General features: G+C 37.1%; 2 protein-coding genes across 2 annotated transcripts; both read left to right on the top strand.

Moving 5' to 3' along the window:
* Nucleotides 1-21,037: 21,037 nt before the first annotated feature.
* LOC145642828 (uncharacterized) lies at nucleotides 21,038-22,974 on the top strand. Its single transcript, XM_081693994.1, has 7 exons — nucleotides 21,038-21,068; nucleotides 21,145-21,211; nucleotides 21,298-21,398; nucleotides 21,481-21,551; nucleotides 21,621-22,380; nucleotides 22,463-22,716; nucleotides 22,807-22,974. Exons 1-7 carry the CDS (start codon nucleotides 21,038-21,040, stop codon nucleotides 22,972-22,974), a joined length of 1,452 nt encoding a protein of 483 aa, XP_081550120.1.
* A 21-nt stretch (nucleotides 22,975-22,995) lies between these two features.
* LOC145642827 (uncharacterized) lies at nucleotides 22,996-24,562 on the top strand. Its single transcript, XM_081693993.1, has 3 exons — nucleotides 22,996-23,182; nucleotides 23,272-23,828; nucleotides 24,023-24,562. The coding sequence occupies exons 1-3, from the start codon at nucleotides 22,996-22,998 to the stop codon at nucleotides 24,560-24,562; spliced, it is 1,284 nt and encodes a 427-aa protein (XP_081550119.1).
* The last annotated feature ends 1,028 nt before the right edge of the window (nucleotides 24,563-25,590 follow it).

The following is a 25,590-nucleotide window of genomic DNA, read 5'->3' as shown; positions in this document are numbered from 1 at the left end:
GCCATTGAAGATGATCAAACATCCTTCGATCCATCACTTCTTATCACACTTGTAGGAGAGCCCATGATCGAGACAGCTTATATAACCTCTCTCGATGAAGTGGCCATGATTGGGGAGCATGAAAATCTTTTCTTAGATAATACCAGGGAAGACTCATCAAGTCTAAAAGAGGACGTTCGGAAATTGCAAGATGTCGTTGCCATGCTCTTGAATATGGTAGAAGGATTAGCAAATCGGGTGATGTTCATCGAACAAAATCCTCGCCAAGGGTTTAATGAAGAACTCAATGCTCCTAAGTCACGGGAAAAACGGACCATTGAAGAATACACACCAATAGGAATGACTTACAATGAAGCTTTTGACTGTCTTCATGATCAAGGTCATATTCACTCCATTGGTCCCAGTCAAGAACCTCCATCTGAAAAACGTTTTCCCAATTGGGATCACAATTCCTATTGTCGGTACCATAGAGGTCGTGGTCACACTACCGAAAAATGTCTCGCCCTCAAGGATCGTGTTCAAGACCTCATTGATTCAAATCTCCTTCATGTTCTTCCGTGCGACAAGAAGGCCAAGATTAGTAACGATAGTAACAGTGGTTGTAAAGGAAAGAAGGACGACTATCCTTCTTCTTCCGAAAACACCTACTCTAATAACAGTATCGGTACTTTCGACCTTAATGAAATCTTAGCCATGGATAATCGAGGATTTAGAAAGCAACTAAAAAAGGATTTCACCCCTATTGGAATAAGCTACGATGATGATTTTGATCGACTCCATGCAAAGGGACTCATTACTCCTATTGGACCCATTCAAGATCCCCCACTTGAGAAGATGTTGCCTAGTTGGAACCCAAATGTACGATGCAGGTACCATCAAGGTAGGGGTCATACTACTGGTTGGAAGCTAAAGGAAGCAATCCAGTATTTGATCGACAATAACGGGCTTCCAATACCTCCGGTCGGCAAGAACACCAAGTGATGATAAACCAAGGGACAAGACGCAAGCTTCAACGACAAGATTTCATGATCTTTTTCTATTTTTTATTTACCCTTTCCCCAATAAGTCTATCATAGGCGCCTTTCTTTTCCCTTGGATTAATTTTGTAGATTATTTCTTTTTCTCTTTTAATAAAATGAGCATTTATTTCCTTGCATATGATCATTGCATTGCACAAAAAAATAAAAAATAAAAAATAAAAAATAAAAAATAAAAAATAAAACATGCCGAATTAAGCACAAGGTATACCAATGATTTGAGGCACCCCTTGTAGCCACATCATATCTTCTTTCACCTTTCAAATATACTATCTTTTTTTTATAAACCAATTTGAGCCTCGTCTAACGATAGACCATTCATTTTTCAACCCATATCTACCTAATCTTGGGATGGGATGGTGTGTAAATTATGCAATTTTTCAAAGAATAAAAGCTTGAGTGATTCAAAAGATTAAAATAGAAAAAAAATAAAAAATAAATAAATAAAAAAAAGTGTACAAAAGGGCAAGTGTTCCAATGTCTTTGATATGAAAATGTCTTTGATAAGAACACGTCTCAAATTGCGTCTCTTATCGAGTGCTCGGTACCGTGCCTGAGAAACATGAATGCCAAGTGAGTGATAGACCGCATGATCGGGATTGCCCACACTTATAAAAATAAAATAAATAAAGCAAAAAAAAAAAAAGAGCTAAACCTCAAGCATAAAAATACAAATATTCCAAAAGCAAAGTTGCACACCTTGGGGGCTTATCTAGGGTCTTGAGCCTTTTATCCCCTTCTTCTTCAACCTTTAGCCTAACCACGTTACAACCCTTAAAAAGACCTTTTTGAGTTATACATACACTTGTGCGAGGTTCGGCTAGAGCTACGTTCAGCCTGATTCCTAACGGATACGTAGGCAACCTCACATCGAGATGCGGCCGTAATAAACATGCATTCATATTCACATTCTCACACCATGATCATATCAAGGGATTCCCTATGCTCATTCCTATTTACTTAGATCTAGACTTGGGGGCTTGATCCTTATATCATTAGCTTACCCAGCCTAAGAGTCACCATTATTTGACTCTTTTCAATATATTTTCCACACACTTAGCCCTTGCAGCCTAACCTTAGTGTCACTTTCACACACTGCACAGATACATGACCAAATAGTCTTCCCCTTAGGAACCCTTTGTCATGAGATCTTAACACGACATTGAAGCATGCCTCGTCATAACAAAATCACTCATCAATCATAATCATCATTGCATCGAAGTTTGAAGTGCTTAGCCTCCGTGCCTAAGTTACCTAAATACTTTCATTATCAAGTCAACTAGGATAGTTTAAGATGTTACAATCCTTGTACTGTGAGAAACAACATTTGACTAAGCTCATTCAACATGCACCTTCAAAAACTTTGATTCTTTTTCGCGTCTTTCTTTTTCGGGAGAAAGTCGGTGCCCTCCACAAAAATGACGGAAAATTTTTGCTTTTTTGCATTTTCGAGTCGCACAATCAACACTATGCACACACGGGTCATGAGTCACAGGTGTCAAACACTTCGAGTCGAGTCAACCTCGAGTCAATCATAGAGAGTCAAGTTTATACCTTGAGTCATGTCAAATCAATGAGTCAAGCAACGTTAAACCTTAGGTCAACCCTAAGATAATTAAAGAGAATAGCAAAGTTCTATAGTAAAAAATAAATACAGGTGCAGCAGAATAGGGAAGACCCTACTCCAGCGCCAGACGACAACATCTAGTGTATGGAAATAGATTTCAGCGCTTGGCGCTAGATCTCGGCGTCTGGCGGCAGAGTCAATTCTTGGCGCCATAGATATTTCAGCAGCGACAGAGCTCGAAGCCTCTCAAAAAGGTGATTTCGACCTCATACGGCAATTTCAGGTTCCTTGGTACGCCAGTTAGCCCCTATAAGCAATTTGACATGATTAAGTAGTTAGTTTGATTACAATCACAATAAGTGATCGACCTGATAAAAGATCGACTCACTTACCTTAAAGCGCCTAAGAATTGGCTCATCACGGAGACACCGACAAACTAGTTTTAGAGGAAGCAAAGTTCAAGCGAGCTTTAGAGATCGACAAGCGTTGGTCTTCGGAAATTTTTCTTCGGAATATTATCATCAAAGCTCTTTTGTTCAGAGACGCGTGGACATTTCTTTCAAAGCTCTTTTGTTCAGAGACGCGTGGACAATCCTTTCAAGCTCTTTTGCTCCAGAGACGCGTGGGCATCCGATTATCAAGCTCTTTTCTTTAGAGACGCGTGGACATTTCTTTCAAGCTCTTTTGTTAAGAGACGCGTGGACATATCATTGAAGCTCTTTGCTCCAGAGACGCGTGGACATATTAATCCAAGCTCTTTTGCTCAGAGACGCGTGGGAATCCTATTTTCATAGCTCTTTTTGTTCAGAGACGCGTGAACATTTCCATCAAGCTCTTTTGCTCTAGAGACGCGTGGGCATATCATCAAAGCTCTTTTGTTCAGAGACGCGTGGACATTCCTTTCAAGCTCTTTGCTCAGAGATGCGTGGGCATCCTATTTTCAAGCTCTTTTGTTCAGAAGTTCATATTAAAAAAGAATATAATAAAGAAGCTCTATTGTTCAGAGACGCGTGGACATATCCAAAAAAAAGAAGTTCTTTGTTCAGAGGCGCGTGAACATATTAAAAAAAAGAAGCTCTTTGTTCAGAGACGAGTGAACATCGAAACAACAAGATGGCGTTCCCTAAATTGTGAAGAGTTGTCAAAAACAAATGAAGGTGATTTCAAGCGAAATTATCTTCGATAGTATTCCCTTGGACGTGGAGTATTATCAAAGCAGAAGAGGATTGTTTCAAGCGAAGAAATCTTCGATAGTGTTCCCTTAGACGTGGAGTATTATCAAAGCGGAAGAAGATCGTTTCAAGCAAAGAAATCTTCAATATTGGAAGCAATTACAAGCGTAGCGGTTTTCAAGCGGGATGGCATTCTCTTGGCAGGAGGTCGTCAAAACAACAGTAAAGCGACAGCAAATCGGTTACTTTAAGAGACGTGTGCTCGACGGTGCAAGATACGCGTTTCTTAACTCTTTTATCTGTTTAACTAACGCTAGTTTGCAGGTATCGGCGTTACAAGAGTGGTTTAGAATCGCAGAACATTCTGAATCATTCTCCGTCCCTATCGATACGTTGACTTTTATTTTCGAAACTCGCGTTTCTCCAAACTCAGTCAAAGTGGGGGCTTATGTAGACACCCATTTGTGTCTCCCCAAAACCAAACCCAGTGATGAGTACCTTTCACGTCGAATCATAATCGAATGAAGTGAAAGTGTGGAAAGTTTAGTGTTGCGGATAGTTTTAATTTCTTTTCTCTTCTCTCTGTTTTTGAAAACTTATTTTAAGAAAATAGCCAATCCAGTTTGGTTGGTCAATTATATGGGTCCAATAGTAGTGTAGTTGGATGGGGCTTGACAAGAGCTTTCCAACGATATATTATAAGCCCAATTCCGATGAATATTGAGGAAGTTATAGCTAATTTACTAAACTGGGCCCGTTTTGAGCCTTATATGCGGCCCAATGATCTAGAGGAGGGCCTAATATAGATTTATCATTCCTAATGCAATTAGGAATGGTTTTAGTCTTCTAGATTCTTCTAGAAGGTTCTTTTCATTCCTAATTCAATTAGCATTGATAAATTGACTTTTGTTGACTTTCTAGAGTTTTAATTAAAATCAAAGAACGTTTTTTTGAGGAAGATACGATTTTATCCTCCTGTACGGCAATTTCTATCTGATTTTAAGTAACGCGTGAAATTCTGAATCAGCGCCAAACGCCAGCTGTAGCGCCTGGCGCCAATAGCCAGCGTTGGCGCCAACATCGTTTTATGTGAGCCAGAACTCTGTTTTAATATTTTATCTTTTTGGCTGATTTTCTCTATAAATAACGTGCTAAAAACCCCGTTTTGGATAACCAATTTTCAATCATCTACAATCACCAATTTTTTCTCTTTTAATCTACCAACTCTCATCAAGATTTTCTTGATTATTCTCTCTCTCTCTTTTCTAAACTAGCCTTTCACATACAAAATTCCGCATTCATTAGATCTAGACACACCTAGCCATATTCGATGTTGCCTTCGCCCTTGATGTGAAAGGTTTAATTTCTGAGGGTTTGGTCCCAAATCTCTATTTCAATTATTTAATTTCAATTGTTTTTATTATTATTTTCCTTGAAGTTACTAGCGCGTGTATTTTGTTATTAGAAAGAGGTACGAGGCATCCAAGTAAGTGCTTTAATGAGTTTTATTGATGTTATGATGTACAAATCATGTTTAGGTTGTTATTATGATATTCCTAGTATCATATCTAGGGTAACTTTAATATCAAGTATGATTAAAAGTATGATGCCTTTTATGTTCTTTCTAATATTTATGATTGATAGTATCATGTTAGGGTAAAGATTTGATTTTTATTGTTAGTGACATGCTAGGGTTTGTTATTAATCTTGTTAGTATCATGCCTAGGATCTTGCTATTTTTATGCTTTAACATGATACATGATTATTTTAATTATAATTTGTTATTATGATTTTGATTATTATGATTATTATCATGTTGCTTGATATATATTATTGTTATTTCTTGATCACACCTTTTTATGCATATTTAAAGGGAATTTGGTACTTGTAATCACGCTTAATAAGATATTTAATAATCTTGTTAGGGTTAATTTGATTATAATTCAAGTGATCGCAAATAATTTATTTATTTGTGCATTAATATTCAACCAACATAGATAAACAGGTTAAGGGTAAACCTATTGATTGCATGTTAGTCAGAAAGCGCACATGAATACGATCAGAATAAAGTAGAGGCCTATTATTAGGGCAAGTTCAATCTCTTTTAGGTTGGATTTGTACCTTCATCCCCGAACACTATTTGGTTCAAGACCTTATGGAGTTGACGATCTCTTGGATCGTTAAGGGGTGTAACCTTCACCTCGTGAACGGTTTACAAGTTCCTAAAAAACTTGTTGGCGACTCTTTTGCTCTATCTTCTTTCCCTTTGGACGCCACCATACTTTAGTTTATGATCACAGTGGGGTTCAAGCTAGGGGATTAACGCTTGAAATATTCCCCACAGCGACTCTTTTACTCTATCTTCTTTCCCTTTGGACGCCACCGTACTTTAGTGTATGATCACAGTGGGGTTCGAGCTAGGGATAATGCTTGAAATATTCCCTACAACTAGCACTTTTCCATTAACATGAGTTCCACAAATGCCTTCGTGGACTACCCTCGTAGCTCTTTGAGCATCCTTTTTCCCTACACATAAGAGAGCTCGACCCTTAGGTACCCTTTTATGTAGCTTGTTTTCTATGAGTACGTATTGGGAAGCCAAAAGTCTTAATGCTCGTTTTGTTCTTTTGTCAGCATGAGGAGGGTATTCTCCTTTGGTGACATAGTTAAGTATATCTGTATACCACAGTTCTTCTTCTTCATCTTGGATCACTTCATCATCTTCTATAGCTTGAATATAAGCCGGTTTGTGCCTTTTTTCTATAGTTAGAGGCATTTGCTCGATTTCCGTAGGAATCTTAACCATTGAGGCTAGTCTTGCCAAGGCATCAGCAAATTGATTTTCCTCTCTAGGTAGAAATGTGTATTCTACCTTTTCTAACTGATTGGTGAGAGTTTCCAGATAAGTCTGGTAAGGGGCTAGACTTTCGCTCCTTACTTTCCATCTTTTAGAAATCTGGTTGATGATCAATGAAGAGTCCCCGAATATTCGTAATTTCTTCACTCCCAAGGCCAAAGCTGTTTCAAGGCTACCACGCATGCTTCGTATTCAGCAGCGTTGTTGGTAACGTCGAAATCTAGCTTTATGGAGATTGGAACATGTTCTTCCTTAGGTAATACTAATAATACTCCAACACCACATCCCTTTTGGTTTGAGGCTCCATCGAAGTATAAAGTCCAAGTATCATCTTCTGTGACCATCAAGTCTTCGTCTGGAAATTCATTGTCGTGTATTGGCGTTGAATCTTCTATTGGAAAATCCGCTAGAAAATCTGAGACCACAAATCCTTTGATAGCTTTTTGAGGCATGAATCTTACATCGAACTGGGCTAAGTTAACTATCCATCTTGATATGCGCCAATTGAGTGTGTACGTAGACTTCTTGAATAAATACTTGAGTGGGTCCATTCGGGAAACTACAAAGACTGTATGCACGAGCATGTAATGCCTTAACTTAGTTGTGGCCCACACCAATGCGAGGCACAATTTCTCAAGTGGTGTATAGCGTACTTCATACTCGAGCATCTTTTTACTTAGATAGTAGATTGTATTTTCTTTAACTTCTACTTCTTGTGCAAGCATTGGCTCCCATTGTTTCCTTGGTGACCGTTAGGTACAACCTAAGAGGTATTCCTAGAAGTACTGGTGCTAATACGAGAGGATTTGCGAGATAGGCTTTGATCTTTCAAAGGCTTTTTGACACTCATCGTCCCATGTTACTGGTACATTCTTTTTAAGCTTCTTGAATATCGGTTCACATATTGTTGTTAATTTGGATATGAACCTACTTATGTATTGCAACCGGCCAATAAATCCTTGAATTTGTTTCTCGGTTTTGGGCGATGGCATTGATATGATTGCCTTAATCTTGGTTGTATCTATCTCTATTCCTCTAGAGCTTATGACATAACCCAAAAACTTGCCTGAGATGACTCCAAAAGCACACTTGGATGGATTCAACCTCATGTTGTATTTCCTTAGCCTTTCAAAGAACTTTCTCAAGGCTACTTGATGGCCTGGGCGATCTTTTGATTTTACAATCATATCGTCCACATATACTTCAACTTCTTTGTGCATCATGTCATGGAGTAAGGTAGTCGTAAGTAGCACCCGCGTTTTTCAACCCGAATGGCATTACCGTGTAGTAGTAAGTACCCCATGGTGTTATGAATGTTGTTTTCTCCATGTCTTCTTCTGCCATGAGAATCTAATTGTATCCCGCATATCCATTCATGAACGATAGAAGTGCATGATTCGCTGTATTATCTACCAAAATATTGATGTGTGGTAAAGGGAAGTCGTCCTTTGGACTTGCCTTATTTAGATCTCGATAGTCGACACACATTCTTACCCTTCCATCCTTTTTTGGAACTGGGACAACGTCGGCCACCCATTCGGGGCATTTGGATACCCTGATAAAACCTGCAGTTATTTGCTTTTGAACGTCTTCTTTTATTTTAAGAGCTACATCGGGTTTCATTCGACGCAACTTTTGTTTTACAGGTTTCATTCCTGGAATTAGCGGTATAGTGTGTTGAGCTATTTCTCTATTAATACCTGACATATCTTCATATGACCAAGAAAATACATCGATAAATTCTTTAAGTAGATTAATTAAATTGGTTTTTTCTTGTTCATTAAGTGTTAATCCAATTTTAACTTCTCTTTTAATGGTTGAATCATTTGAGATACCAACCGTCTCAGTTTCCTCAATTATCGGTGTTTTCTTTTCAAGTGTTTCCATTGCTTTAATAATTTCTTTGTCGTTTTCATTGTTAGTTAAGCAATGCTTGTCATCTTGGGTTAAGGAAAAGCACGAGGAGTAAGCGGAAGAAGACATATTATTAAATTCAGAAATCATTACATCAAAAAGAGAGATGTCCTCAGGGACTTGATTGCTAACTATCCTAGGGGAAGAGGAAGAAGGAGGGGGTGCTACAACTAAAGACTTGGATGACTCTATAGGAAAAGACTCTGACTCTGACTCTAACTCAGACGACTCTTCGAACATCGGTCCTTGCCCTGTCGTTATGGAGATTTTCCTTCCACTTGGAGTAATCACCTTGATTGTCTTGCTCCACCCTTGTAATGATCATTCTGCTGGAGTGATGAGCTTTGAGGGGTCAAAGTTCTCTCTTTGTAGGACCGTTTGGATGAGCAAGGAGTTATCCTCTATGTACTTCGGCTCATCTTTTTCTTGCCCAAATAGTAATCCCATGACATTAAAGTCAAAGCATGGGGGTGCTTTCTCCTTATGGATAGGAGTTGGGATTTCATCTAGAAAATAGCAATCTAAGAAAATTTTGAATCTCGGTTGCCTTATGCCATTTACAAAAAAAGGTTAGGGAAATTCATAGCACGGATAGTCCTCTCCTTTTTTATGAATTGTCCATTGAGAGTCAGAGGATACTGATCCATTGGGATTGCTTTCTTTTGGGTGCGAGCGTTCATACGCGCCTTAGACCTTTCCTGGGCTCGCTTGAGATCTTCCCGAGTCGGTTCGAAACCAAGTCCAAAAGTATCTAACTTAGGGAGGCCAGGTAATTCCAACGGTTTTGCTATTCCTTTCTTCTTTCCTAGAGTCATTCCAGGAAAATGCCCTTGTTTCTTTAGAATAGCGTTTACTGTCATATTGGAGTGGGGGTCGTGGCAGAGAGGGGTCCTTTCATCCTCCTCGATTAAGGAGACCTCTTCATTAAAGCCCCTAAAATCTTCATCATCTTCATCGTGCTCCACATTAATGATTGGATTTTCTATAGCTTTAATCCTCATGGGTGAAGCATCGATCGTGATAGGAATTCCTCCAACTATGGCCTTTTCCTGTTGGTGGAGAGATGAAGGGACGGCCTTTAGGTCATGAAGCCAAGGGCGTCTCAACAATAAGTTGAATGAAGCTTTGGTATCTACCACTTGAAATTTAGTAGCGTGTTCTATTGCTCCCGTCGTTATATTCATGGTAATCTTGCCAAGAGCTTGACGACGAGTGTTGTCATAAGCTCTTATTCCTTGTGTAGACGGGGTTAAATCTTCATCCCTTATGCCTAACATCCTCGCAGTTCTGAGTGGACAGACATTAATTGATGATCCATTGTCTACAAGAGTCATTGGGACGTTCATTCTCTTGCAAACTACTGTAAGGTTTAGTGCCTTATAATGCTTGTCACCTTCTGGAGGTAAATCTTTGTTAGAAAAGGTGATCAAGTTGATAGGACTAGGGAGATCACTCATAAGGAAGTTAGCCAACCCCTCAGGAGTGGTGTCAAAATCTATCCCTATCTTATCCAAGGCATTCATTACTGCCAACCTATGTTCTCGAGATGTTGCTAGAAGCTTCCATACATTCATCTCAACCTTGGTCTTCTTGAACTGCTTGACAATATCATTGTCTTCTATGATAGGTATGGGAACTTGTTGCGTAGTCGGCATAGGTTGTGTTGAAATGGGAGGTTGCGTTGTCCCTGAACTTGTGAGGACGTCTATAGATGAATCCTCTTCATCCCAAAAATCGCTTATTGGATATATGACTGAAAGTGGAGGTTCTTCCATATCCTTAAGATAGACGTCTTCATCATCGCTATCCCAAACCCCATTGATGCTAATGTCTTCTTCTTGTGGAATTTGGACTAGATTTTTATCATCAATCATTTTCTAAATTAAATCTTTAAATTTAAAACAGTTTTCAATAGTGTGACCCCCTGGTTGATGGTATTGACAATATAATCTATCTGTCCTCTTTAGCGATTCAAATGGTCTCGGTTCGAGAGGTTTGACCTTACCACTCTCGGAGAGCATTTTGAACATTTTGGCATATGAAGTCCCAATTGGAGTATAGAGTTTATTACTCTTCTTGGGTCTTTCAGTTACTTGTAGAGCAAAGGGTTTCTTTTTTGTGGGTGGAACCTTATCACACTTTTTCTGAAGCTCCTCTAATTGTTTCTTTGCGACTTCGAGAGCTTTACGTAGAAAACTTGATCCCTCCCACATGGACCATATAAGCATCCGTACATCTTCTTTGCTTGCTGGTTCAGGAAACTCATCCATGGAATCGAAAAAGATCTCCTCCTCTTCTTTGATAGCATGAATTTCCTTAATAGGTTTGATGAGAGATAAGGGATCAACCTCATTTTCTTCATCAGAGATGGCCAAGGAATGAGTGAGAGGTGCATTGTCAATGCTTGGCTTCTTACTGGCAGGAGTCAACAGCAGTTTATTGTTATCAATTAAATCTTGGATAGCTTCCTTAAGCTTCCAACAATCTTCAGTAAGATGGCCCCTACCTTGGTGATATTTGCAATGTGCATTGGGGTTCCAGTTAGCTGTCCTTTTCTCAACTGGTGCGTCCCCAAATGGTCCAATAGGATTTATAAGACCTTTTGCATTTATTCGGTCAAATGCGGTGTCATAACTCATACCTATAGGAGTAAAGTTCCTCCTAAATGGTTTCTTTTGTCCTTGGTTGTTCATAGCAAGGACTTCACTTAAATTAAAGGTGCTAACATTGTTTGAGTGGGTGGTTTTGGAAGAAGAAGGATTGTCATTCTTCTTGCCTTTCCAGCCACTATTGGAGTTATTATTAGTAGCTTTCAGCTTAGCCAGGTCGTCTTCAATATTAATTCCAATGTCATAGACGGCCTTGAAGGTATGGATATTATTTTGGTATTTGAGATGCATGGAGTACTTCTCTTGAAGGTTCTTGATGAACAACCTCACAGATTCCTTCTCACTTCGTACTTCAATCATCTTAGCATAGGTTTCTCTCCATTTGTTAAAGAAAGAAGTGAAACCTTCATTTTCTTTCTACTTGAGTATTTCAAGTTCCCTATAATCAGTTTCAACTTGAATGTTGCACTTGTACCTATCAATGAAAGCGTTTACTATTGACTCCCAAGTAGAGGTTCTTTCTTTCTCAAGAGAGAAGAACCATTGTTGGTAAACGGTTTCAAGAGATAGAGAAAACAAAGAGGGAAACACTTTCTTATCAATACCCTTAATACTCATTATTGTTTCAAAAGCTCTTAGATGAAAGTAAGGGTTGTCAGTTGCTTTGAATTTCGGGATGTCGTTGGCATTGAACTTATGCGGAAGAAGATCCTTGTCCACCGAGACCCCTTGTGAACTAATGCCTTGAAACTTGTAGTCACTAGACAACTTGCTCAAACTTTCTTGCATGAGGTCCATTTGTTGTTGCTTCACACGGTCATCAATCTTGAGGGTTACAACCTTCAACGCCTCAATCACAGTAATCAATTGGTTCCTGAGTTCATTAACTTCCTCTTGAGTTGCCATTATCTTCTTAGCTTTCCTTTTTCAAGCGATTGGCTTTTTGAAAAGTTGAACTTGAATGAAAATGTTGTCTTTGATCAAACGTCTTTCCTTTCTTGACCACACATTATAGATTAAACCATTTTTGTTTTAATGACTTGACTCAAATTGACTTTGACTTTACGGGTTTTATAAAGAAAAAAAGAAAAAATAGGGTGTATATTTTTGGGAATCAAGTTTTGGGTTCAAACAAGTGGTTTAATTGGAGGATTAAAATTCGACTTACCCCCCTAAAAAAATGACGGAAAAACACGCGCATACAAGACTCTCTTAGACATGGTCAAAGTGTGCATACATATTAGTGTGTGCTTTATATGGTGAGTGCAAGTGACATGCTTTGACTCTTGTGTAAGACCATGGGACTTAGTACCTAGACTCGATTAAGGACTTAACAAGGTATTAATAAAAATTAATCGAATTGATTAGCAAACTGTTCAATTAGACACAAAATGATGACTCGAGCAATAAACTGAACTGTCGTCAAAACAAGAGGACTGGCGCCGCACTGTGAAGCGTAGCGCCAGACGACAGAATTGTCGCTAGGCGCTGCAATCCACAGAGTGGCGCTGCAGTCTTAATCTCGGCGCCATTGCTGGAACGTTGATCTGGGACTGCTTTCGGTATTATTACTCTACGGGGTATGCCTAAAGTCGTACTAAGTCAACTCTAATTAAATTATTAAACTTTGATTACTCAAATTAATTAATTAATGAATTAATTAGGCAAAGTTCTTTTAGTCATTAATCAGTTTATTTAGTCTCAACACAAGTCAAACAAACGATTAAGAAAAAACACATAGAGTATGCACAACAAATAATGCAAAATTAGTCAAGTAGGCACAATATGATGCAATGAGTTTGCAACCTAACCATGGCTCTAGTTATCTAAAGTTCGGGATATGGGTTAGTTAAAGAGGGTCCATGGTTGATTGTCCGGATGCACCGAGCGGAAGCCTAACCGTGAAGGGTTGACTCGAGTGGATGGGACATCGCGAGTTAAAAAACTCACTTCCATGGTTTGGTGAATTCAACATTCTCAGATGTACCCTTTGTTAGACAGAGCGTTCAATCAGGTAGATGGAGCATGAATTCCCAGAGGGTTATGTCCATATGTAGAACACATATGGGTTTCAGAAAAGTGAGAAAAACTCAATCAGGAAGTAGGATCGAGCAAACAGTGCTAAAAACTGGTCAAAATTAGAACGCATATTTCTGGCTCGGTATTGGAAGAACTTGGCGCCAGCAAACAGAGGCCGGCGCCGCGATTTGGATTTGGCGCCAGGCGACAGAAGCTATCGCCAGGCGCCAGAGTCAAAGCATCGGCGCTAGACTCTATTTGCTTACGCTAGTTCCTACATGCCTCAGCAGCTTTCTGTGCTCGATAAAATTTTCCAGTTTCGCGCAGCATTATTTCAATCCTAGTTGTGAAAGATATTCCTCAAATTTCCTACGTGTAAAAATCCTATGTTTTTAACTCATTACGGATGCTCTTTCCATTGAGATCTTTTTTGTGCATATGACATTAATGTTAATCAAAATTACGCACATGATTTTCGAGTCTCATCCACTCATTCTAAATCATTGCCAAAATAAATTTCAGGAATTAAAATAGAAATCCTCCCCAGTGGAGTCGCCAAAAACTATAGGGAATATTTGAAGTATTATCCCTATATTGAACCCCACTGTGATCATACACTAAAGTACGGTGGTGTCCAAAGGGAAAGAAGATAGAGCAAAAGAGTCGCCAACAAGTTTTAGGAACTTGTAAACCGTTCACGAGGTGAAGGTTACACCCCTTAACGATCCAGGAGATCGTTAACTCTAATAGGTCTGGAACCAAGACTGGAAGTTCGGGGATGAAGGTACAAATCCAACCTAAAAGAGATTGAACCTGCCCTAATAATAGGCCTCTACTTTATTCTGGTCGTATTCATGTGCGCTTTCTGATTAACATGCAATCAATAGGTTTATCCTAAACCTGTTTAATCTATGTTGGTTGAATATTAATGCATAAATAAAACTATTATTGGCGATCACTTGAATTATTATCAAATTTACCCTAAACAAGATTATTAATTATCTTATTAAGCGTGAATACAAGTACCAATTCCCTTTAAACAGGCATAAAATCATGTTAAAGCATAATATTAAACATAATAATCAAATAACAATAAATATATAATCAAGCAACAATAATAATAATCTTAATCATAGCAACAATAATAATAATCTTAATCATAATTAAAATCATGTTAAAGCATAATATTAATAGCAAGATCCTAAACATGATACTAACAAGATTAATAACAAACCCTAGCATGTCACTAAACAATAAAAATCAAAGCTTTAACCCTAACATGAATATTAGGAAAGAAAATAGGAAGCATCACAATAATCATAATAAGCATATTTGATATTAGAAATTATAGTTATTACCCTAAACATGATACTAGGAATCATTGTTGTCATTCAAAACATCAAGCATCCTAACATGATACTAGGAATCAAAATAACAACCTAGACATGATTTCTATATCATAATAACAATAAAACAATTAAAGCACTTACTTGGATGCCTCGTATCTCTTTCTAATAACAAAATACACGCGTTAGTAACTTCAAGGAAAATATAAAAAAAATAATTAAATTAAATAATTGAAAGAGAAATTTGGGACCAAACCCTCAGAAATTAAAACCTTTCTCATCTAGAGTGAAGGCAACTTTGAACTTGGCTAGGTGTTTCTAGATCTTGTGAATGCGGAATTTTATTTGCAAAAGCTAGAGAGAGAAAAGAGAAAGATATCTTGAAAACTAGAGAGAATAAGAAAATTAATAGTTGTTGATGATTCTTGATGAGAATTGATGATAAAAAACGGAGGTTTTAGGAGGCTATTTATAGAGAAAATCAGCCAGACGGATAGAAAAACAAATCAGTGTTTCGAAGAGAATAAAACATATTAGCACCAGACGCTGGACATTAGCGCCAAGCGCTAAGGCTAGCGCCAGACGCCAAGCATTAGCGCCAGGCGCTAATCCTGTCGTCAGGCGCCAGACACCCGCTTCACGTGTTTTCTTAATTTTGATAAAATTTAGCCGTACAGAAGAGCAAAATCGTATTTTCCTTAAAAACACTTCTTTTATTCCGATTAAAACTCTAAAAAGTCAACCAAAGTCAATTTATCAATGCTAATTAAATTAGGAATGAAAAGAACCTTCTAGAAGAATCTAGAAGACTAAATCAATTCTAATTGCATTAGGAATGATAAATCAATATTAGGCCCTCCTCTAGATCATTGGGCCGCAAATAAAAATCAAAACGGGCCCAGTTTAGTAATTTGACCATAACTTTCTCATTATTCATCGGAATTGGGCTTATAATATATCGTTGGAAAGATCTTTTCAAACCCCATCCAACTACGCTATTATTGGACCGTTGCCATGGACCAAACCAAACTGGATTGGCTGCTTTCTTAAAATAAGTTTTCAAAAACAGAGAGAAAAAAAAAAGAATTAAAACTAAACCGCAACACTAGACTGATATGACATGAAACTCTTGTTGCAGATACTGCAGACATTCTTCTGGCACTCTTCAGAGGAAGAAGTTTCCATTGCTGATTCACTAGCCCTTGATTTACATTTATCAGTTTGATAAGCAACTCCCATATTCTCATGGTTATTTTCTTTAATCACAGGATTAGTGCACTTTGGACTCAACTTATCAACCATTTTATCTTCTTCTGAAACCACACTAGTCTCATCATTGATTTTGGCATCAAACAACACAGATTCTCGCTCAATATGAACACTAGGTTCAATTCCAACATTATCTTGATCTATTGGACCACAAATTCTTAAAATCAACTCATCATACATTTGATCATTAACATCGACAGACCCATACTTTGTTTCTTCAGTAGTAGGAACACGAGTAATAGCATTCGAATTACTAAACAATGTACCATCAATAAGAACCCCAATAACACCATCCTTAATTCCAGCAGAATATCAGACTGAACCTCAACATCAGAAACAGGTCCATGTTCAATATTCTCAGGCTGATTCAAAGACAACCCACACTCAAAACCCTGAAAATCTTTTCTGTTCTCATTTACAGAATCACCCCCACTACTCAAAACATCAACATATAACCCTGATTTAACAGCAGCAGCGTGCTCGTTAGGTTGTCATATTTATATAAATGGGTTGAATGCATAATCTATAAATTATTAAAAAAAACAAAAATTACGAAAATATGGCAACATATTTTGTTTATCTCTTTAGTATATAACTACCCAATCGGATGATTTGCAGCTCTAAACAGAGAAAAAGTATTGATCATAGAAAAATGAGTAGAAGAGTTCTATCAAATGATAAAAGCATTCAAAATCTAACCAGTTGCCAAAAGTGGAGTTCTCATATTTTCCATAACCCTTAAAAGCCAAATTCAAGGTTTAAGGTTGCATTTTTTTTACTTTTGCTTATGAACAGTAAACTACCGGTTATTCCCTTAATTCATGTCTATTTTTTTGCTCAAAATCCTTATGAACAGTGATTTGGCATTCCTGCCCTTCTTATTTTTATTTTCTTTCGTTTTTTTTTTTTTTACTTTTTCTTGATTTCTGATTATCATTTTCTTTTTTGTTGTTTTTTTTAAATGCAGGTTGCACATGGAGCTGTTGGTTAATGTATTTGATGAGCTGTTAGATTGTGCAGATGAGAGAGGAATTTTGTAAATATTTAGGCAGAGGAGATTGTTAAGTGGCAGTTGTAAATAGATAGATTAGTTTTGGGAGTTTTGATCATAATAATAGTTGGGTTGTAATTAGTTAGTTACATGTATTGTAATGAGAGTGTGTGAATTCTTAGTTAATGTAATTTGGTTTTTAAAAATTAGTTATTGTGGTTATTATTGTCGGATTACTGTTATACATTGTAGTAGGAATTTGTGGATAATTTTAATATTAGTTGCTGCTTCATTTATTATATTAAAGTGGTGGTTTTTTTGTGTGTAGAGGGAAATTGATTCCATTAGTTTCTCTTAATGTTGATTAGCAAGTTTACAATTATATAGAATTAATGTTGATTATTTAGTTATTGTCATCTGTTAGTGTGAAGATTGATGTGATACGTGGGTTGTAGTTTATTGTTTGGTGGGTAAAAGGTGGTTACTTGGATATTAGGGTGATTAGCTCAGTTCAATCTAATATCCAATAGATTTTAAGGTGATTGCGCATGGTGTTGTTGTGTTTGACGGTGTGGGTAATGATGTTTGGTGCCTTTTCAATAGGTCTTTAGTTTTTTTTTTTTTTTTTTTTTTGAGGGAATCAATACTTTTTTAGTTCACAAGTTGAGGTATGCATTTCAGGATTATATAAAGGGTGCTGTGGGACTGATTTTACATCATCAAAACAAAAGCAATTTAACTAGAAATATAGAAGGAGGGGTTTAGATATAGGTAAGAAGCTTATCAGCTTAATTAGATGTTTTTTTTTTGGGTTAAAATATGTGGAGATTAATATACGGTTGTCTGCTTTTTCTGCTAATTGCAATGGATTGTATAACCAAAATATTGTACTAAATCTTGACAAAAAAAAAACTTGGACATTGTATGCAAAGATCAGACCAGATTTATTAAATAGCCCATGGATTGTATTTAAGAATTGTAAAGATCAGGACATATTGGAGTAATTATGGATTGTATTTAAGAATTGTAAAGATCAGGACATATTGGAGTAATTTTGGGGTTGAAATTGTAATTTGGATTTTAATTAGTGTCAAAACTGCTATGATTTATAATACAGTGAAAATGATGATCATGAATTCTTTAAAATTATAGTATTCTGGTTGTAATGGTCTTCATGTTGTTTGGGATAGCTAGAAATTAGATTGTGTAATGCATAAAGTGACATACAAAAATTAGATTATATGGTGTTATGAATTAATAAAATTAAATGTTTCTGTTTGGTTTGAATGTTTTATATCTTATTAGCTATGTTGATTAGAGGCTTGAGATAATTATTATTATTGTAGCTACCTAGGATATGTGACTGTTGGTTTCAAATGGCTTGTTATGAATTTTTTTGGATGTTAATGAATAATTTTGAAATTTGCAGGGTGATTAATTATTTAATTTTTAATCTATTTTAATTTCAGGTGTAGGTTTTATAAATGAATAATTTTGGATGTTTGGTTTGAATGTTTTATATCTTATTAGCTGGATTCTTGCTATTGTTGGAGAATCTGTTGTGAGTGTTCATGATCATTTCTTTTTTTATTTGTTTAAATTGTTGGGTGATGTTTGTTTGAAATATTATTGTTTAGTTTGTGCATGTGTTGTTGTGGATGGGTGTGGTTATTTTTTTATATTATTGTTGTGTGTTTTGCAGCTTGTTTGTTGTATGTTTGTATAGAGTTGTAGTTGTTGGTGTTGTGGGGGTGTTAGGAGGGTGTATGTTTATTGTGGTTAGTGTAGTTTAGATTATTGAATTCCAAGTTGGTATTGGGTTAGAGTAGCAATAGCTTTTGTTATGGGTTTAATATACTTGTAAGGCTTGCTAGGGTGTAAGGGGTAATAGGCGGGTTCCGTAACTTGCTGTCACGGTGCATTGTAGTTACTTAGGTTCTGATGATATATATTGGTTATGCACACAGGTTATGAGGCCAGAATCGTTGAAAGTTACCATTTCGTTTCAGCGCTTGCTGAATCAGGTTATTGGGTTCTTGAAGTTGGCAGCCCCTACTTACAGTTTGGCTGGTGTTACTGGGAATGCTGTTAACCTTACTTTGGTTACTGATTGTGTTCTTTCTCCTTACATTTTTGAGGGTGGGCCTGTTGTTACCCTTGATGCTTCTCGTGAGAGTGCTGCTGAACAAGCTACTCGCTTCCTGCGTGCAGAATATGGACTGCAGATATTTGATCTTAGTTCAGAGGTTATGTACAGGCTTGAGCTTTGTAGTTTTTTGTATGAGATGAAGCGTATAGTTGTTGAGTCGTTGAACAAGCCTTCTCCTCCAAAAAAGAGCAAGTGGCCTGTTCCACCGGTTAGGCTTCATGGTGATAAATACATATGCATTGATTATGTTGATGTGTTGCGTGTTGTTACTGTTGCAACTAAGGCAAGGGTTTCTACAATTGAAGTGGCTGAACTTGCTGCAGCAAAGTGGGTTTCTTGGTTGACAGTGTATCCCCCTGATAGCAATGGAATGAAGTGTATTTATAGCCAAGTTGTCAGTACTTGTAAGGCTGCAAAGCAGGATGCTGCGAAGCGGGCTATTCAGTTCTTACGTGTTTGTTACAATGTAGACATAATTAATTTGAACTATGAGAAAAATGTCTATTCTGGTATTAAGTGTGCATTATCTAGGGAGAGCTACATGTGTGTTAGGGAGCGTGTTATTGGGAAGCAGGGAGATTTGCATATGGCTCCTTATATTGGTGGGGATGATTGCTTGACACCTAAATCTGGTTATCATAGGATTCCATCTCCGGCATTGCCTCCAGCAGCTCCTCGTAAGCCTAAGGCTTCATCTTCGTTTGGTGAACATGTTGTTCTGCGTTCTGTTCCAGTTCCTGATGAGTTATTTGTTCCAGTTCCTAATAACTTAGAGGCGGTGTTTAAGCGTAGGAAGATGTAGCTTGATTTAGTTAGCCCTAACTAGCTTAGTAGGAGTCTATTGGTATTTGAGTTTATCAGTTCAAGCTTAGTTAGCGTTATTTTGACTTTCAGCTAGATGTGGCTGATTTGGATTCAAGTTGAATTTGCCTTTTTTGTAAGGTTGTTCCATGATATGTAATGCTTAGCATTTTATGCTATGAACTGTGTTGGTTTGAATGAAATGAATTATGGAACATTTCTTTTGTTTGGTTATGTTTTCGTGATTGCTTATTATTAGTCTGAATATATTTGTTGTTTCATATTTAATTGCTTACTTAATGACTTTCATTCTGTAATGTGTTGCAGCATACAGTTTATGTTAGTATGTAGCATTTCAAGTTATTGGATTTGTGACTTTTGAAATGGGTATGTATTGAACCAGTTGTGAGGTTAGCACCTCTTTCAAAATTATTTGTTAAAAGGATGTAATTTTGATTAGAAGGAAAATATTTGTTTGGAAGTAGCTATGCAGTATATATTGTTGATTCTTATGTAATGTATGGTTCCATTATAGATAAGGTTACATATTATGGGAGTAATGTGAAGCAGCGTGCTAGCAAGCGTTCACGTGCTATTAGTGCACTTTTGGAGTCAGATAAACACAGGTTGTGTTAGTTTAATATGAATGTATTTTTTAACTGTTAGTTTTTTGTATGTTAATAGGCTGTGGTTGTGAATTTAGCAAGGTGATTGATAGTGCAAGAAAGGCAAGTAAAAGTAGTGGTGAAAGTAATTCAGTTCCTGACAATGATGCAAAGAAATTGTGTAAGAGTAGTAACCAGGCTAAATCAGGGTCAAGGGCAAAATCTGAACATGCTGCTTTAGAGAGAGATGGTAAGCATGTCTTCTTATTTTGTTCCTTGCTTTAATATGAGTATATTTTTGTAATGAAATAGTGTTTAGAATACCTAAGTCAATTGTTGAGGATATAGTTAGATTATGAGGCGATAAACATGGTTTTTCTATCATAATAAAATAATGTGTATTGCAAAAAAACATATCACTATAATGTGAATTGCCGATCCTAGTGCTTTGTTATGGTTAATTACAGATATGTTTGGAAATGGTGGAAATTATGTCAGACAGCGTGCTAGCAAGCGTTCACGTGCAGTTGGGGCACTTTCAGATGTAGATGTAAGGTTGGAATAGGTTCTTTATAGTGTGATTTTGTTTGTTGGTTCTAAGATTGTTAATAGTTCATGGTTGTGAATTAAGTTTTGTTATTGACAATGATGCTAGGCAAGGACAAATAATCAGTGGTCAAACTAAGACAATGCAAATTACAATGCGTAAACAGCTTCCTCCAACAAAAGATAGTAAGCATGTTGCTTTATAATGATTTTGAATATTTTGTGATCTATTTGTGGTGTTTAATATGCATTTTCAAAACAGAAGGAGTGATAGTTGCTGTTACTTATTTAGAGCGGATAGATGGACTTTCAAAAATCAATTCAATCAGGTTGGGATAGTCATATTTTTTGTTAGATTTGTTTTTGGGATATGATAATGCTTAGTTATTTAATCTATTCATTTTGGTGTATTTAGTGAAGTTGGTGAAAGTAGTGCACAGGGTGCGCGAAGGAACAGTAAGAAGAAATCACAGCAAAAGCCAAAATTGCCAAAAACTACAGTTCCAAGAAAGAAGAGTAAGCTTGTTTTCATTAGTTATTTTTATTGTAGATACATATGTGTTGTATAGTGTGTGATTTTAAAAGCTGTGTTGTATAGAAGAGCCAGTTGCTGTTATTGGTCAACCTCTTCCACAGGCTCCTTTACAGTTAGAGCCTGCACATGATTGTGTTAAATACGGGGCTAAGAAGTTTCAGTCTGAATGGCTTCATTTTTGATGTGGGAATGGAAGTATTCAGATTGCTACAAATGCCTTGCCTGCTGAACTTTATCGGCTCTTTACATCTCAAGATGATGATGCATTGCATTTCAGACAGTATATTCGCATGTACAATAATTTATTTGCATTCTGCTCTCTTGGTGGCGATTATAATGCTAAGACATACAAGGGAATCTATGTTTTCTTATTGCATGGTCAGATTTATCACAACTTGCCTGATTTGTTACCAGAAAATGAAAAGCCTAAGTACTTGCAGTTGTATTTTTATGATGCACATTTTGAAGCCAAGCATAGAACAGAAGCTTTTCCCGAGGTTAGGAAAGAGATAGTTGACATTCTAATGCGCGTCACAAGTGTAAATCCATATGCTCGGTTTTTCAAATCATTGAGTGAGTTAACCATAACTCATAGTACACAAATAGCTATTAATCAGAGCACAGTATTAGATCAACGAGTGTATAATGCACCATCTACTGATGAAGTAGCAGCTATATGGCCAGACAACATGTCTTCTAGTGATTACAGCAGTCCTCATATTGTTGTAACAGGCAAGTCCAATGATCCTCATCGGATATATCATTATTATGGATGTTATGATCCTTTACAGTATCCTCTTCTATTCCCATATGGTGAGTGTGGGTGGACTCAAGGTATGCGGAAGATTTATAAGAATTCGCGAAAGGAGGCTTTAAAGGATGTCGATCCTATTGATTCATGTGTTGTTCATTCAGAGGAGAGCTTTATAAAAGAAGAAGCGAAACGTGAGTGGTTAGTTATGGGTAAATTGATTTATTAAATGAGTGCCTTAAGGTGGTATAGTTGCATTTTAGATCTAATTTAGTATCTTATTTTAACATACAGGTGCAGCAGACTCATCCGGAAGCTCTAAGAGACATATTTCTGCCAGGGAATATTATGCTTACAAGTTGCAGATTAGGCCAGGGAATATGCTTCTTCGTGGAGGACGGTGCTTTCAACAATACATTGTTGATATGTATGTCAAGATTGAAAACACAAGGCTTGATTTTTTTAGAAGAAATCAACAAACAATACGAGCAGATTTGTATCAGGGAATTTTGGATACTGTTGAGGATGGGGAGAAAAGTTCTAGCAATGTTGGTCGGCGTGTTATTTTACCACCAACTTTCATTGGTGGACCTCGTGATATGAAGAAGTGATACTTAAATGCTATGGCTCTTGTGCAGCGATTTGGTAAGCCTGATCTCTTTGTTACTATGACATGTAATGCTAGATGGCCAGAAATAACAGCTGAGCTTTCTGAAGGAGAAGTTGCAGCTGATCGTCCAGATCTCATTGCTCGTGTTTTTAGAGCCAAATTAATTGCTTTGAAAAATAAGATAATAGAAGATTAAGTTTTTGGAAAGGTGGCAGCCATGGTATATGTTGTTGAGTTTCAGAAAAGAGGTTTACCACATGCTCATTTTCTTATCATTTTAGAAAATGGTTATAAACTTTTTGGTCCTTCAGATTATGACAGGTTTGTAAGTGCAGAGATCCCTTCAACTGATTCTCCAGAATTGCGTAAAATCATTCTCAGGCATATGATGCATGGACCTTGTGGTAGTTTACATCCTAACTGTGGATGCATGAAAAAAAAAAAATTGGAGATCAAATTGTCTGTAAATATAACTATCCTAAGTCTTATTTAGAAGAGACCACTACTAATGAAGATGGTTTCCCATTGTATAAAAGACGGAATACAGGAGAACATGTAAGGATACGTGGTGCTACTCTTGATAATCGATGGGTTATTCCTTATAATCCGTATTTATCAATGTTGTTTGATTGTCATTTAAATGTTGAAGTATGTTTGACTATTCAGGCAGTGAAGTACCTTTATAAATATGTTTACAAGGGCCATTATAGGGTGTCTTTCAATATTGGTGGGGAAAATAATCAGGGTGTTGATGAGATTGAGAATTTTCAAGCTGGTAGATGGGTTTCTCCATGTGAAGCAGCTTGGAGGATATTTGGTTTTGACTTATTTGAAATGACTCCATCTGTTATGGTGTTACCAGTGCACTTTCCCAATATGAAAACTATTTATCTAAGGTCTCATGAAAATCTTGATTCAGTAATTCAAAATGAAAAAAGAAGCCAAATTCCTTTAACAGAATTCTTTAGCTTGAATGCACGCATTGCTGGGGACACAGGTTTACGATATACTGAAGTGATTTCAGAATATAGGTGGGATGGCAGCAAGAAGGTGTGGATTAAAAGGAGCTATAAAAAAATGTTGGCCGGATGGTCTTTGTGGTTCCTGCGGAAGGAGAACGTTTTTTCTTGCGGTTGTTGCTTAGTAAAATTATTAGTCCTGTGTCATTTGAACATCTGAGAACTGTTAATGGAGTTTTGTACCCTACTTTTCAAGAGGCTGCAATCAGACATGGTTTATTTCAGGAAGACAATGCCACTACTGCTTGTTTGGAAGAGGCAGCAGAGGCACAGATGCCTTCAGCAATGCGTCAGTTATTTGCAACACTGCTAATATTTTGCCAGCCAAGTAATCCAGGTGCACTTTGGGAAAGCTTTTATAGTGCTTTGTCTGAAGATTTTAAGCATAAGTATCCAAACTGTCAGGCTAAAGTTGTGAGATTAATTGTTAGGGAAGTTGAAAGCAGTTTAGAAGCCATGGGTAAGTCATTGGAAAATTTTGGGTTGGGTCACTTAATAGAGGGATCAGATGATGGGATTCTCGTTACAAAAGATATTGTAGATGCTTTGCAAGCTCAAGCAGATGCATTTAATAACATTATGTGTCATGTTCAAGATGGCAAACCTAGATGTTTCTTTGTGGATGGACCAGGTGGAACTGGGAAAACTTTTTTGTATAATGCCTTGTATGCTGAGGTACGCTCATCAGGGAAAATCGTGTTGCCAACAGCAACATCAAGAATAGCTGCTTCTAACATTCCATCTGGGAGGACAGCACAATCTTGATTTAAGATACCTTTGGATTCTGAAATATCTCTTGCATGTGATGTTCCTAAACAAGCGAGTTTGGCTGCTTTAATAAAAGAAACTGCTCTTATCATTTGGGATGAAGCTTCCATGGCACGTAAAGAAAACATTGAATCTTTAGATCTATTGCTGCGGGATCTCTGTAACCCTGATATGCCTTTTGGTGGGAAAGTGGTTGTTTTTGGAGGAGATTTTAGGCAGATCCTGCCTATTTTGCCTCGTCAAACCCAGAGAGAGGTTGTTGGTGTAAGTGTGGTTAGTTCTCATATTTGGCCTCTTCTGATCAAATTTCGATTAACAGAAAACATCATAGCTAGAGAAGATCCTGTGTATTCATCATTCTTATTGTCTCTTGGGAATGGACAATTACAGTCAAGTGAAAATTCTTATGTTCAGCTTCCAGAGCACATAATTAGATATTATGCTCCTGATGAAGATTCTATTTCTATACTGGCTGCAACAATATTTCCTGAAATAAATGTCCCAAGATTTGATAGCAACATATTTAATGAAAGAGCAATTATCACACCTATGAATGAAGATGTTGATATCGTAAATGAACATCTTATTAGTATGTTTCCTGGTATATCTGCTATATATGAAAGCTATGATTCAGTTGTTGATGATAGTTGCACACTCTATCCTACTGAATTCCTTAATTCACTTTGCCCGGGGGGAATGAGTCCTCATAGACTTGAGTTGAAAATAGGCAGTCCTGTTATTTTATTGCGCAACTTGGCGCCTTCTAAAGGCATGTGCAATGGAACCCGTCTTATTTGTAGACGGTTCCTTCCTAATTCTATTATAGGTGAAATATCATCAGGTCATTATAAAGGCACGTTTTACTTTGTACCTCGTGTGAATTTAAGGCCTTCAGTTTCTTCTAAGTATCCATTTCAGTTTGAACGTGTGCAATTTCCATTGAAATTAAGCTTTGCAATGACAGTAAACAAGTCTCAAAGTCAAACATTAAATCGAGTGTTAGTGTATCTTCCACATCCATGCTT

Source organism: Chenopodium album, chromosome 8, assembly GCF_948465745.1.
Source record: "Chenopodium album chromosome 8, dcCheAlbu1.1, whole genome shotgun sequence".
Taxonomy (NCBI): Eukaryota; Viridiplantae; Streptophyta; class Magnoliopsida; order Caryophyllales; family Amaranthaceae; genus Chenopodium; species Chenopodium album.
Note: the sequence above shows the minus strand (reverse complement) of the source record. Positions and strands in the feature narration are given on the sequence as shown.